Raw genomic sequence first — 15,195 nt, forward strand, 5'->3', positions numbered from 1 at the left:
AATACATATATTCATGTACGTAAATAAGAAAAGAAAGAAGATGCAAATAACAGAAAATTTATTCAAAACTCGTCAAGTTGAACGGAGTGAGTGCCTTTTGTGAGTAATTCTTCAATGCATTTTTTTTAAAAGAATTAATTAGCTTTTAAATATTTCAGGTTTATATGAAGAACCAATAATAATTAATGCAAAAATTGATCTTTTGGGAATCAGTAAAAATTTAAAAAAATTACTGAAAATTAGTTTATAGCAAAAACTCTTCGAAGACTGCTGTGATGCCCTTGTCCTCTACCTTATTTTGCACATTGATCGTCTGGATATGAATTACAATGCTAATGAGATGAATAAACAATTAAAGTACTACTAACTGGCAATGGAAAAAACTATAAAGAAGCTCCCTTTGATCGATCAATGGCCAAAAGAAGTTGAATGACAATTCAAAGTTTTGTATTATTGGTTTCTTAGAACCTTATTGACATATTGAAGAAACTCAACTCCGAATTTGAAACATGCTAAAATATTCAGAAAATATTAAATACATGACACTTTAAGAGTTTCTCAAGAAACTTATTAAAACTTTCAAGACTGCTGTGATGCCCTTGATCGATTAGTTCGTTTATGGATGCGTACTTTAAATAAAATTTGGGTCGGCTTTGAATCCAAAAAGCAGTTTTTGGTTTTTCATCCTTGATCAAAAATTCCTTAAATTTTTCGCTTTTTAGATAAAATTTTTGAATTTAAAATAGAAAAAGTGAATTTGACGCTCTAAAATAAAATTAAAAGATTGAAAATTGAGAAAAAAATGACAAAATAAGTTCAAATTGGGTTCAAAATTATATAAAATCAAAAAAAATTTTTTTTTCATTTTTCTCATTTTTTTTGATTTTTAAAGTTGCCTTTTCAAGCTTTTTTTGCGGCGAATTGCCGCACTCGCCGCACCCTTGTTACGCCCCTGCTTACTTTGCACATTGATCGTCTGGATATGAATAACAATGCTAATGAGATGAATAAACAATTAAAGTACTACTAACTGGCAATGAAAAAATACTATAAAGAAGCTCCCTTTGATCGGTCATTGGACAAAAAGAAGTTGAATGACAATTCAAAGTTTTGTGTTCTTGGTTTCATCGAACCTTATTGATATATTGAAAAAATTTAACTCTGATATTTGCAACATGCTAAAACATTTAGAAAATATTACATGACACTTTAAGAGTTTTTCAAGAAACTTATTAAAACTTTCAAGATGAGAAAAGTTCCTCAGGACAATTTTTGAATTTCATACGGATCATCCTGGAACAAATTTACAAGATAATCTTTTGAAGATGACTTAGAGACCAAGATAATTAAGAATGAGAACTTATAAGGATCTTATATACCTCACTTTGCAAACGTTGAACTAATCGACTTCTTTCTCTTTCTTTATGACATACTTTCTTTACGGTAAACATTTTTGGACTTTGCTTATATTAGCAAAATTCTTTCTCTAATTTAATCAAAGAACTTTCAGTATTCTCACTTCCTTTCTAGTTAGCTTTATTAATCTCTAAAATATTTTTGTCTTTGTATATCGGAATTTTTTAATAATTAAATTAAAGTTTTAGTTACCGTAATGTAGATAATTCTTATGGAAAAAATAATGCTTTCTATTTAAAATATGTTTTAAAATTTGTTCTATTAACATTTTTACGTAAAACTTTTAAATTTTTAACGAAATTTGGCAATTTCCAATATTTTAAACAAAATTTTTGAGAATGAATTATTTTGATGAATTTATATTAATTTATTTTTTGATTTTATGAAAAATAATTAAAAATTTGTCTAAAAAAGTGCTAAAAAAAATCCAAAAATTAATGGAAAAATATTGTCCATGGTTCAAATTATTATTAATGGTAAAATATTAACTTCAAAATTGATGTTCCATAAATTTATAGAAATTTTTGAATTTGTAACGGATTTTTTACCATAAGAATTATCTACATTACGGTATTAAAAAAAATAGAAAATTTCATAAAGTGTACTTTTTAACCAATATTCATTAAATCGTTAGTTTTAAATCGATATTTAAATGTATAAAATCATTTTACTTAGTTACTTCTTTAAACAGACAGACATCGAAACCCCTCCCAATTTTTTTAAAATTTTTTCAAAACGCCTTTTATGAAAAAGTAAATAAACATAAATAATACCGAATCACAGTTGAAACGTTGTTGACTGTAAATGCACAAAAGAATGCAATAATGACTCGAGAACAATAAATAGTCGTTTTACCACCACTGGCACGGCAAGTATTTTTGCATCAACCACCATAACTGCCGCCGCCGACGATGCGCCGCGTGTGCGATGTGGTAGCAAACCAACAACCAAATGTCGTCGTTCTCTGCTCCGGCGTGTTCATTTAATACAGCACACGATGATTAAAAATAAACGCTTTTACGTGAAAGAAACACTTTTGTGTGCGCTAACAAAGTTTAGTGTAAATGCACATCATTAAATAATAATTTTGTGTCAGTATATCACTGACTGGTTTGAGTTTGCTTCTTCTTATTTTTTTTTTTTTGTGGTACAATATCGCAGAATGTCGTGCCATGGAACGTTAAACTATTTTTTTGCTCTCTTTGAAGTTGGGAACAACTTTTTTTCTCGTACTTTTAGAAGTGCACTTAAACTACGAAATATTATAAAAATTTGAAACAATTTTTTTTTTATTTCGCATACAAAATTGTTTTCAACAATATACTTTGGAGCATGAAAAAAAATACGAGGCAAGCCCAGACAAAAACAGCACAAAAGGCCTCTCAATAATTTTTAATGAACAAAAAATATTATTAAATAAAGTTTAAATGATGAGGAAGACTATTAGATTTTTTTTTCCTTCGAATCGAACACAAGACAATCTTTTTGTTTAACAACTTACGCACAAAATGACTTTACAATGCGTATAGTTCAAGGCTTACAATAATATCAAAGTTACAAGTGAAGAGAGGCGAAAAAAAAACTTTTGATTGTTACATAATGATCAAGACACAATTTTTTTTTCTTCAAAAGTACACACAAAGAAATAATAATAACAGAAAAAATTGTACAAAATCATGCTCGAGGTCGTACGTCGTCGTCTTCGTCGTCGCAAACACCGACTTGACTTTTGTTATGTTAATTTTACACATGTCTGAAATTTTACATATTTTTCGTTTTTATTTCAGTTTGTTTCTTATATTTATTTGTTTTTTTTTCTTATATATGTGTCAGAGTAGCTTCGAGGTACGTCATCATCAAAACAATAATCAATCCCAAGAATCCCAACAGCAGAAAAAAATAAATTCTTATATCATACGAATTTCGTAATCGCGGATTGTCTCATCATCCTTTTAAAAGATTTCTTAAAAAAGAAGAAAAAATCGTTGTAAACAAATTGATGATAATTTTTTCGTAAGCACGTTATTTTTTTTTGTAGCTAACGAGTTTGGAAGGTGACACTTTGCGGTAGATAGGTCATCATTGTCTGAGGTTTTTTTTTCTGAGCCAAACACACATTTTCGTTGTTATACGGCAAATCGATAATTAATGACCCGGTCGTGACATCTGATACTGAATAATATTTATTTATCGATTTTTCTGCGTTTAAACCAGCGAAAAAACGAGTTATTAAAGGGATGATGTTTTAATCAATGTCTTGTCATCTTCGTGTCTCGGATATAAAAAAAAAAAAAAAAACTTACGTAAAAGATGGATTCAATTAACACACATGCAAATGCTTCGTAACGCAAGGCACTTGAAGAAACATTCCTTGATAATGAATAAGACAAATAATTATCAGATGATGAGCTACGATGATCGTGCATCGAGTCGACACATCCGTAAATATGTTGAAAAAAAAATGTGAGATAATATCTTGCATCTAATGAATATTTTTTTTTATTATTTACCTTTATGTTTATTTATTTTTTTAATTCGTAGCGAAATAATATTTTTTTTACGATTCGAAGGTCATCGATAGCAACAAACAATAAATAAAACTGCAATATGACATGTGATTTAATTGAAGTGATTATGACTTTATTTGCTAGCGAATGAGTCATCGTCAAGCGTCGTCTTCACGACAAAACCTGTAGATTTATAGAGAAATCTGCTATCAAGGGCTTTAAAGATTTAATTGAAAACAAAAATATTTTGTTAATAAAAATGAACATTGAAGGTGTCAAGAGATGATTATAAATTATTGTTTTTTCGTGTTGATTGTTTTAAAATATTTATCATTACAAAGGTCATAAATGAGTTTTATTTAAATATTTTTTTTAATAACATTTTTTTATAATTTAAAATAAATAATTTTTTAATTTTAAAATAAAATAAATTTTTTTAAATTAAATTTAAAATAAATTATTTAATTAAAAAAAAATAATTATTTTGCAAAAAAAAATTATTTAAAAAAAATTTAAATACGAAAAAATTCCGCAAAGGAATTTTTGAATTAAAATAAAATAATAATAAAATTAAAGATTTATTAAAAAATTTAAAATTTTTTGAGGTGTGTCTGCAGGAAATCGGTCAGACAACAAAGATGCACCTCTTTCAAGTCAGTCAAACCAGAGTTCACGATGAGGGAACTTTAGAAATTCAAAAATATTTATTTTAAGTTTGCTTTCAGTATCATAAACATATCAGTGAAGTTCAGTAACACAAAAAAAAATTTCTAAAACAAGAAATTTTAAATTCCATAAAAATGAATATAAACGAAGAAACAAAGTTGATGCACAAAAGTTGTTTAAATTTAGGGCATAAATTCTGAATTTCAAATTAAGTTAATTTTATTCATTTTTATTGTGTTCGGAATATGCTGCATGGAAAAAATGCAGGTCGATGTGTATGTTGCATCTATGCAACATGTTTATAGATTTTAAAAGCCAAAATTTCGTTTTTTATACTAAATTTCATTTTTTTTCTACAAAGTATGGCTAAAGAAATTTAAAAAAAATAAAAAAATTTTATTTCTTTAGAAGTTTTTTAATTTTTATATAAAAAAAATTATTTAGTTAATTCAAATAAATTTTAATTCTTTTTTTTATTTTTTTTTCAAATGAATTTTTTATTAATAAAAAAAATTTATTTATTTATTTTTTTATTTATTTATTTTTTTTTAATTTTTATTTATTTTTATTTTTATTTATAAAAAAAATAAAATTTACATTTTTTTTTTCATTTCATGACAATTTTTATTAAAAAAAAAATTTTTTAATTTTTTTTTTTTTTGTTTGTTTTTGGTTTATTTAAAAAAAAATTTTTTTTTTTGAATTAAAAAAAAATTAACTAATATGAGTAAATTAAATACTCAAAAATGAATAAAAAATAATTTTAATTTATTTTAATTTTAATTATTTTTTTTTATCAAAAATTTTCATAATAAAATGAGAATATTTTTTGTTACTTCCAGAATAATTGAAGATTTTAATTTTTTATCCTGCTTTTCATCAAAAAAAAAACATAAATGACAAAATAAATAAAAAAATTTCTTAAACTGACAGTCTTTGGTCAATAATAATCCGATAAAAATAAAAAAAATACAGGTTTTTGCTTTTGTTCACAAATGTCTATCAAAGCATTGACCTTCCGAACAAAGGTCCATCTCTAGGTATATATGTCACTTTTTCTCATTGTCCCTTTTATTACAAATCTCCATAGAAATGGTTTTGATCCAAAATAAAAAAAAAAGAAAATATCAAATCAGCTTAAGAAAAATCCCAAATTTACAGCTGAATAAACTTTTTCTGTATCACAAAAATTTCTTTTTTTTCCATATTAATAAATTTATTATTCAGAAGCTTGACATTCACCTCGAACTTGACTGAAAATGATTAAAAAATGTCATGCCTCACGTGAAACAAACTTGAAATCCTACACATGACAAAACAAAAGGAGTTGCCAGGTTAACAGTCAATCAACACCCTTTTAATAAACGTACAAATTGTAAACTCAGGGATTTTGCTGTGTGGATCCCACACATATTTGCCAGGTTATTTACATGTCATTTACATTTAATTTAACAAACATTTTAATAAAACATCGTCGTTCAACGCATATCAAATTGCAAGCCGATAAATACAATAATTTTCTGTCGAATGCGTCGATACGGGCCAATTCGGTTTGCAGTTCAATTTTTTTTCGCTCTCTCTCTCTCGCTCATCTCGTTAAATATTAAATAAACAACCATTTAAAATGCATTAATAACGAATAGCTCGTCGGTGGTATATTTCCGAGCAAATGTGATGTTTTCTTTCGCAAGAGCCCTAAATTTCAATTGAATTAGAGATCATGACTAATGACATCTTCATTCGTTGTTGTCGCTAATCTACCTTTAATTTTATAAATGTTTATTGATCACGAAGAGCCTGATGTCTGTTTTCCACTAATAAGCCATTTTATTGTTGATTTGTCGAAAAGCAAAATGTTATAAATTATGGTAAAGTGTATCAATTTTTTAGTAGGTTCTTCTGTCTTTCTCTACATTTCATGTTTGGTACGTGCCTTTGCTACGCCCAACCCATTTATTTCGGTTTTTTGTTCAATTGTTTGATTTTGTTCGAGCCAAGTAGCCGACATTTCCGTGTAAATATGAACGCAGGAGTGTACTCAAGAATTTTTTCTAAAGGGGAGTAAAATATTTTTTTTGAAGCATATTTCAGTTCTGAAAATGGTAATTGATCGATTTAAAATGTTTGAGTTAATTTAGGACCTCGAGATTTTTTTATTAGATTTAAAAAAAACTTTAAGACCTCAAGAGATTAATTTAGAACCTCAAGAGATTAATTTAGAACCTCAAGAGATTAATTTAAGACCTCAAGAGATTAATTTAAGACCTCAAGAGATTAATTTAAGACCTCAAGAGATTAATTTAAGACCTCAAGAGTTTAATTTAAGACCTCAAGAGATTAATTTAAGACCTCAAGAGATTAATTTAAGACCTCAAGATATTAATTTAAGACCTCAAGAGATTAATTTAAGACCTCAAGAGATTAATTTAAGACCTCAAGATATTAATTTAAGACCTCAAAAGATTAATTCAAGATTTAAGACCTCAAGATATTAATTTAAGACCTCAAAAGATTAATTTAAGACCTCAAGAGATTAATTTAAGACCTCAAGAGATTAATTTAAGACCTCAAGAGATTAATTTAAAACCTCAAGAGATTAATTTAAGACCTCAAGAGATTAATTTAAGACCTCAAGAGATTAATTTAAGACCTCCAGAGATTAATTCAAGACCTCAAGAGATTAATTCAAGACCTCAAGAGATTAATTTGAGACCTCAAGAGATTAATTTGAGACCTCAAGAGATTAATTTAAGACCTCAAGAAGTTTGTATGAGACCTCAAGAGATTAATTTGAGACCTTAAGAGATTAATTTAAGACCTCAAGAGATTAATTTAAGACCTCAAGCGAATTATAAAGGACATTAAGTAATTATTTTTCAACCTCAAAAGATTGTTTCAAAGGCTCAAGAAAGACCTCTACGACTTAGAAAAAAATATTGAAGACCTCAAGAAAAATTTTCAGACCTCTGAGGTGATCAAAAATGTAAATTGGGCCCCTTAACTCACTCCCTCCCTGCTTCAATGCACTAAATAATATTTCGAGAGAAGAGTAAATTCTTATCTACTCAATGATATAACATTTATCATTTAATTGAAAATACTTCAACTTAACTTGTGGCAAAGAAACAAAAGTTACTAATTGATTAAATATTGACTGGACTTGATTCAAAGTAAATTTTCCTTTATCTTTGGAAGAATTTCAAGAGAGTCAGCACTTTTCTTCTGTTGTATTTCAAGCACGTTTGACTCCACTAAATTACACATTCTCTTTTCTCTCGAAGACGAGGAAAAGTTTTTTTTTAATTTTAAAGAGAGTCTTTGTTTCAACTAGCAAACTATTTTATGGTAGCAACAAATAACACTCTAACCTCCATTTAATGTGTACACACAAATCAAATTGGAACAAAGCCAATATTTATTAAGAAAACAGAACAAAAAACTTTAATATCGCAAGCCATCGATATCTTTTATGGCTAAATTTTCGTTGGAATTTTAAAATTTTTTTTTCTCTCGCTTTTATCTCGCACAATGTTCATTTAGCCTCCATTTGGCTTGTAAATTTTGACATTACACTTGCACAAAGTACTTAACGCCTGAACGAGACACAAAGAGAGATAAATTTTTGCATAAAAAAATATCGAGATGTAAAAAAAACATATTTTTTATTGGCGAAGTGAAAAATAAGCTCTCAAGAAATTTTTTAGCAGCACGTTCCCGATGGTAGGCAATCTGTTCCGCAGTACATGTCGCAAGGCCCGCATCCAGGAGGGCATCCAACGCCTCGCGGAGCGACACAAGGCACTTGCGCTGGATTTCCGCACATTGGTTCGGGTTTCGCGAAATTGGCGCCCGTTGGATAGCAGCAATATTCCTTTGGGGGCGGGACTTGAATGATTTGGGGGCGTGGCTGACAAACCAGAGTCCGACAAATTTCCTTTGGCTCCGTAATAGTTCTCGTGGTGCAAACGACTTTTGGATCTGGCACGACTTTTTTGTACCAAAGGATTTTCGGGCATGGGATAACGCGTTTTTTCCACACAACCACGGGCTCGCAGATCGTTCGGGGCGTGTAAATGAGTTTTGGCTCGCAAATCGCTTTGGTACAGGGCAAGACGTGCTTATCGATGACGGAACGTTTGCAATAGACGACATCTTTGCGACAAACGGTGCGAGGAGGTTGTTGAACAGTCACAAAACGAGGCCCGCAGGGAGCTGGAGGGCAAACCGTGGGACATTGGGGCATCGAACATAAATCGCTTGAGGTGTAAACTTGAGGTCCGCGCTGAAAAAAAAATTTCTTGAAGCAAAAAAAAATTTTTTTTTAATTTTTTTTAATTACTTCTGGAATACAAAGACTTCCAAGCGGATTGTAAAAAGGTCCAGCGGGCCCACAAGGCGAAGCAACGCCACACGGTCCACAAGGGGCACAAGGATCACAAACGGGCGCACACGTATTTGGCATCTTCTTGCAAAAAAAAACTTGAAAAATTTGGAAAAAAACGAAAATTTACAAAAAAAAATCGACTGTTCCACACAACGTTCCTAACGAGAATGAAAATTTTTTGTGGAAAACCGTTGATTAATTTTTTCACAGGTTCCTTTGATTTTTTTATGAAAATTTAATTTTATGCCCAGTGAAAATTTCGTTTGTTATGGTTTACATTTACACCACAGTTGAAAAAAAAACAAACAATCTCGTTGCACTTTGATGCAATTTTGCCAGATGAACGACCTTGGTGTTATTAATTTATGATAAAAACGCATTCGCCGTCTCTTTCAATAAAAAAATAAAACGCAAGGCACGCTCAAGATGTAGATCAAGTGTATCAATGTCAATAAAAACACACAAAAAAGCGTGCATTTTTATTGAATTTGTTGTACACTTGATCGCACACAAAATGCATTTCAAATGCTAATCAGCTCCGTACTGTTAATAGATACGAAATACTAATAAAACGACGTTGTTGTTGTCACAAAACCAGTTCTCGAACAGCATACCGGCAGTGGTTAATAGCTGATATTTGATTAGTTTTGGTGTTTTGCGTTACCCTTGAATATTTGATATTCATGAGTTATGATAGTGAAACGGCTTGATATATTTCTCTCTATTATTACAGCAAAAATCTAATCGCAATTCATTGCGAAACACGGTCGTTTGTCCGATGAAGTGAAAATTTATTGTCCTCCCCTTCTCTCGTATATAGCGGTTGTGTCTTTTTGTGTTTAGTCGCTATAATGCCAGTTGCGATTGCTTATGGAAGCAAAATTGATTTTTATCTTTAGACAGAATTTTTTTTTCTAAGGCATTTTGAGGGAATTTTTTTTTTTGAAAAGAGTCTGTCTTTAAAAAAGAAATAAAATTAATAAAAAAAAAAAATTTTGAGATTTAAAAAAAAATTCGACAAAAATTTTCTGAAAATATTTTTAAAAAATTAAAGAAAAATATTTTAAAATTTTACAGGCATTTAATAATAAATTAATGAATTAATAAATTATTTAAAAAAAAATTAAAAATTGAAAAAAAAAAAATTTTTAATTCAATTTAAATTTTTAAATAATTTTACTTTCATTCTAATTTTTAAATTATTATTAAATATTAAAATTAATTAATAATTATTAAATTAATTAATTATTAAAAATATAATTTAAAAAAAATAAGTTAATAAAATTTAAATAAAATTAATAAAAAAATAAAAAATCAATCATTAATTAAAAAAAAACAAATTAAATTATATTTTTAAAAAAATATTTTTTTTATTAATTTTAAATTAAAGTTAATGTCGTCTTCAAGGTTAATTTAAAATTTAATTAAATTAACATCTAAAAAAAAATAAATTTTCTCTAAATACCAGACCATTAAAATATTGAAAAAAAAATCAAAGTCTCATAAATTTGCAAAAAAAATTAACTTAAAATATGACAATTGCTGGAAAATTTATAAAAAGCCATAAAAACCTAATATGGAACAAAAATTTAAAAAAATCGTAAACGTAGCTAAAAAAATTAGGCAAAAAATATACAAAAATTTGTAATTTCTTTTCTTTAAAAAATCCAAGCCTTGGAACAATAATATTGTTCAATACTATTTATTGCCATATATTGCCATAATTAAATTATTGTTGAGAAAAATTATGGAAAATAAATAATTGTTGAGAAAAATTATGGGACAATTATGGAAAAAATATTTTGTGTAGTCAATTTGCAAAATTGGTTGAATTTTCTATTAATTTAATAAATAATTTCAAAAAATTTTTTGAAATTAAATTTTAACAATATATTGCAATAAATAATTTTTTAAAGAAATTATGGAAAATAAATAATTGTCTAAGAAAATTATGGAAAATAAACTAATGCCGAAAAAAATTATGGAAAATAAATTATTGACGAAGAAAATTATGGAAAACAAATTATTGTTGAAAATATTTTTACCCCATAAATAAAAAATAATACTGTTCCAACGCTTGAAAAAATCATTAAATTTATTAATTTAATTTAATTTTTATTAAATACCTAAATAATTTTTAAATTATAAAAAAATATTAAATGGCAAAGATTTAAATAAATTTTAACGAATGTATTAAAAATTTCCAAAAATATGGAAAATTTGTAAATTTTTAAGATTTCATGAGAAAATAAAAAAATACACTTTCATAACCCTTTTTATTTCACTGAAAACGAAAACTATTTCGACACATCTTGGTTTTTTTTCTCGTTCAATAAATACATAATCAAAGAAAAAGAACAAACGTAGACGACGGAAAAATGTGCGTAATTTCATCCGAATACCAATAGAGACTCTCAGTACAGAGCGGAGGAGACCTTAATATATGTGATGGAAAGACGCTTCTTGCATTTTAAGCAGATAATAAAGAAATGAGACAAAGATTGAACAATACACGGCAAAGTCACACAACACGCCTCTCGTTTTCTTCTTTTTTAGCTAAATAAAAAAAAATTATTCTAGGAGCATTCCCATATTTGGCGATATAGTGCTAGAAAGAGTGAGGTGGTTGCTGCTATATTTATAGCATGACAAAGTTATAATCAAGCTACTAGTCTGCTTTTTATGTATTAATACACGAACATTACGTGCATACTAAAAGCGAATGATAATAAATGGAAATACGAGATTGTTGTCATTATTGTTGCGTTTTTTTTTTGCTTTAATTTTGATACAGTTTTTTTTTGTCTTTCATGTACAATGAAGAATTGCGTTTCCAAATTAAGTGAAGTGATCAAAACATGTTTCTCTCCTTGCACAACATCAAAGAGAGGTACATTGAACTCGTATGCACAACGCATTCCAGCGCAACAACAAAAAATTGAAAGAATTTTTTCAGAAATAAAAAACGTTCTTTATTAGAATTATTGAACTGCATTGAAAGATTTTTTTTGTCTCATGAGATGATTTTTCAATATTTTTAAAAGCTTTAAAAATTCATTTCCCTTGAATTTTCTTTGCTAATAATTTTATATTAAATATTATGTTTTTATGATTTCACTTCGAAAAAAAAATTCCGTTCACAAAAAAAAAACGAGAACACGAATGATATTGTTGAACACAAAAATTTTTTTGTTCATTGTTTTTTTTGCATGTTTCCAGTGTTGAATGCTCGGCGGCGTTGATGAAATCAAAACAATAATTAATAAACACGCACGAGTAACAAGTAGTGCAGAAATCGTTATTCGCGCTGTAAGATTATATAACGAAACGATAATTGCTTGTTTTACAGATCTTTATCGAGTCGTCAACTGATGGACGATGCGCGTCGTGAAATTCTTATTTTAAAATATTTTCAGCGTGAATAATTGAATTTTCGCGAGAAAATTAATATTTGCGTAATAATAATATATGATGAAGAGGAACCTATTTGTTTTTTCTTGAAGGTTTTTTTTTTCATTGAACTGCGATTTTGTGAGAAAAATTTACCAATTTCAAACAAATTTTAAGGAAAAATATTATTTTTTAATAAAAATTAAAAAAAATTTGTTAAACTTAAAATAATTTATTAAAAATTAAATTTAAATTAAATTAAAATTAAAATTAATTATTTAAATTAATTTAAAAAAAAAATATTTATAAAAATTTTAAGATTTTATAAATTTTTAAAATATATATTTTTTTTAAATTATTTTTTATTTAATTAATTTTTTTATTTATTTATTGCTTTTTATTTAAAATTAAAATATTTTTTTTAATTATTTATTTTTATAAATATTTTAAATTATTATTTTTTTAAAATTAATTTTCGATAATTTTTAAAAATTAAATTAAAAATGATTCAAAATAAAAAAAAATTATAACAACTTCATTCCTTAAAAAATATGCAAACGTGCAAAAAATCACTTAGTAACTTTTATTGTTTTATTTTATTTTGTTTTGAAAAACAATCAATTATCTTCAATTATTGAATTTTAACACTAAGTGATTCATTATTTAAAAAAAAAATAAAATAAAATTCAGACACTTTAATGATGATTAAGATTGTTTTCTGATCAGGTGTTTATCAGAAACTTTTTTGTGACTTTTAAAACCTGTTATTTTAATCAAAATGACAAATATGTTAAAACTACAGATTTTTGCAGAAATTTATGATGTTGTCATATAAAAACTCATGAAAAATTAGCTTTTAAACAATAGAAGATTTTCGTTTCATTTTCTATTTTTAAGCAATTTCAAGGCCAATCTTGTAAGTTTTTTATTTTGTTACGTCTAGAAAAGCTGAAAATTGTCGTTAATTCTCGAGGTCAGGGACATAAAATTTCCTCAGACTTAAGAGTTTGAGCTATGAGAATAAGTCATGATATTAAAAAGAATTTTTTAACATGAAAATAAATTAAAACAAATAAATATATTTTAAAAAAATAATTAAAATAATTTAAATGAGGCAAAAAAATTAATTTAAATTAATAAATAAATTAAATAAAATAAATAAAAAAATTAATTAAAAATAAATTTATTTTTTTTATTTATTTTAATAATTAATATATTTATTTTAATAATTTATTTAAATTAATTGCATAATTTAAATTTATTTTATTGAAAAATTTAAATTTCTTCTATAATTTTCATATATTTTATTTTTAACATGAATTTAATTTATATTTTATTTAATTAAAAATTAATTTAATTTAATATTTTAAAATAATAATTAATTAATAATATTTCAATAATATTGAATAAAATATAATTTAAAAAAAAATTATAAAAAATATATTTTTTTTAAATTAAAAAATAAGTTAAAATTTAAAAAAAATAAATTAATTAAGATACAAAGTAAAAATCTCTTTTTTTCAATTTTTCAACAAAACAATCTGATTTTTGAAATAACAAGAAACACTTGTATAAACGCGGAAGTGATTCTTACTCGTCAAGTAAATAATATCATCTTTCAATTAAAGAAAAATAATCAAAAAAACTCGACTTTTGTTTTCTTTTCATGTTTTCTTGCTCATTTATCTCAAAAAATGGTAATTAAAAACTAATTTTCGAAACCAATTGTTTCAACAATCTAAAATTATCTTTTTCGAAACACATTTTTGTACGAATGTACTTACCTATAGTTGTAGCTTTTTTGTTGATGTAGAGCCGCTATTTGCCTCGCGCATAATTTTTTCGACAAATAAAAATGTTTTTCGCATCATATATCACACAAACTGAAAAACTTTGAGTGCATTTTAAATCCACTTGATTAGTTTCGTTGTTTATTATTATTATAATTTTATGTTATTTTTCGCGTATTTTTCACACAAAAACAACAGAAAAAAATTATGTAGAACGCGTGTGTGCAACGCGAATTTGTATTTTATTTAATTAATCAGTCGCGGTGGTTTTTTTCACGAGTGTAATTTATCACTTTTATTTCCTTCGGTTAAACATATCATTTTCTCATTTTTGACATATCACATACAATGGGAGCACGTGAACAGACGAACATACCGTCGCCGCATCGTGAATCTCGCGGAAAAGCGATAAAATCTTTTTTTTTTCATTTTTCTTCAAACTGTTGTTCTATTTAATTTATTGCTCACATCTGCTATTGTCTATTTGGTTAGACACATACACGCACACTCGAAACCTTAAAAATTTTCTAATATTATTTTATACACGTTATGATGATGAATCTCGACAGAATCAATAATGGCGGAAAGAATTTTTTTTTACAAGCAAAGTTTATTTTTTACAATTGTCTAATTTTAAATAACATGAAAATCATTTACGCGTCATCACAATGACAATAGAGGGAAAATTTGTTTTCTTTTTCAATTTTGAAATTTTTTGTGTGTCTCTCTCACTTTCGCGCGGCAATGTGTATCTTGGCTCGATGCCGCCTGATGCGAGAAATCTATTTGCATTGTTCGGATTTTTGTTTGTAAATCTAACGAAACTACTTGTGTCAAATACATTGTCGTCTTTTTGTCGATTTGCGCTCGTCAACGAGACTGCATAGGTCACAAAAAATATTTTCGCGACGAATGCTATTTACATCTCGTTTTGGCATACAATGTTGCTGCTGCTGCTGCTGCTGTTGGCCGATAAACGGATGGCTCGCAGCGTTTTGTTATATTAATAAAATTTAATAAAAAAGAATGATTCAACAATTAT

At 26.7% G+C, this 15,195-nt stretch overlaps 2 protein-coding genes across 5 annotated transcripts in view; one reads left to right on the forward strand and one right to left on the reverse strand.

Moving 5' to 3' along the window:
• Positions 1-15,195, forward strand: part of LOC134832929 (pseudouridylate synthase RPUSD2-like) — a 228,279-nt gene that overhangs the window by 194,016 nt on the left and 19,068 nt on the right. The gene's annotated exons all lie outside the window — the stretch shown is intronic.
• On the reverse strand, positions 8,263-14,277 carry LOC134832091 (DBF4-type zinc finger-containing protein 2 homolog). The gene is made up of 3 exons (XM_063845989.1): positions 14,148-14,277; positions 8,929-9,051; positions 8,263-8,871 (listed from the first exon to the last, which is right to left on the reverse strand). The coding sequence occupies exons 2-3, from the start codon at positions 9,049-9,051 to the stop codon at positions 8,290-8,292; spliced, it is 705 nt and encodes a 234-aa protein (XP_063702059.1). The 5' UTR covers positions 14,148-14,277; the 3' UTR covers positions 8,263-8,289.

Source organism: Culicoides brevitarsis, chromosome 2 (genome assembly GCF_036172545.1).
Source record: "Culicoides brevitarsis isolate CSIRO-B50_1 chromosome 2, AGI_CSIRO_Cbre_v1, whole genome shotgun sequence".
In the NCBI taxonomy this organism is placed as follows: Eukaryota; Metazoa; Arthropoda; class Insecta; order Diptera; family Ceratopogonidae; genus Culicoides; species Culicoides brevitarsis.

Bases quoted from the DNA above. Each gene is read 5' to 3' on its own strand.
- LOC134832091 (XM_063845989.1), bottom strand. From the start codon at position 9,051: ATGCCAAATACGTGTGCGCCCGTTTGTGATCCTTGTGCCCCTTGTGGA. The intron at 8,872-8,928 runs GTAATTAAAAAA...TTTTTTTTTCAG, and splicing joins GAAGTCTTTGTATTCCAGAA to CGCGGACCTCAAGTTTACAC.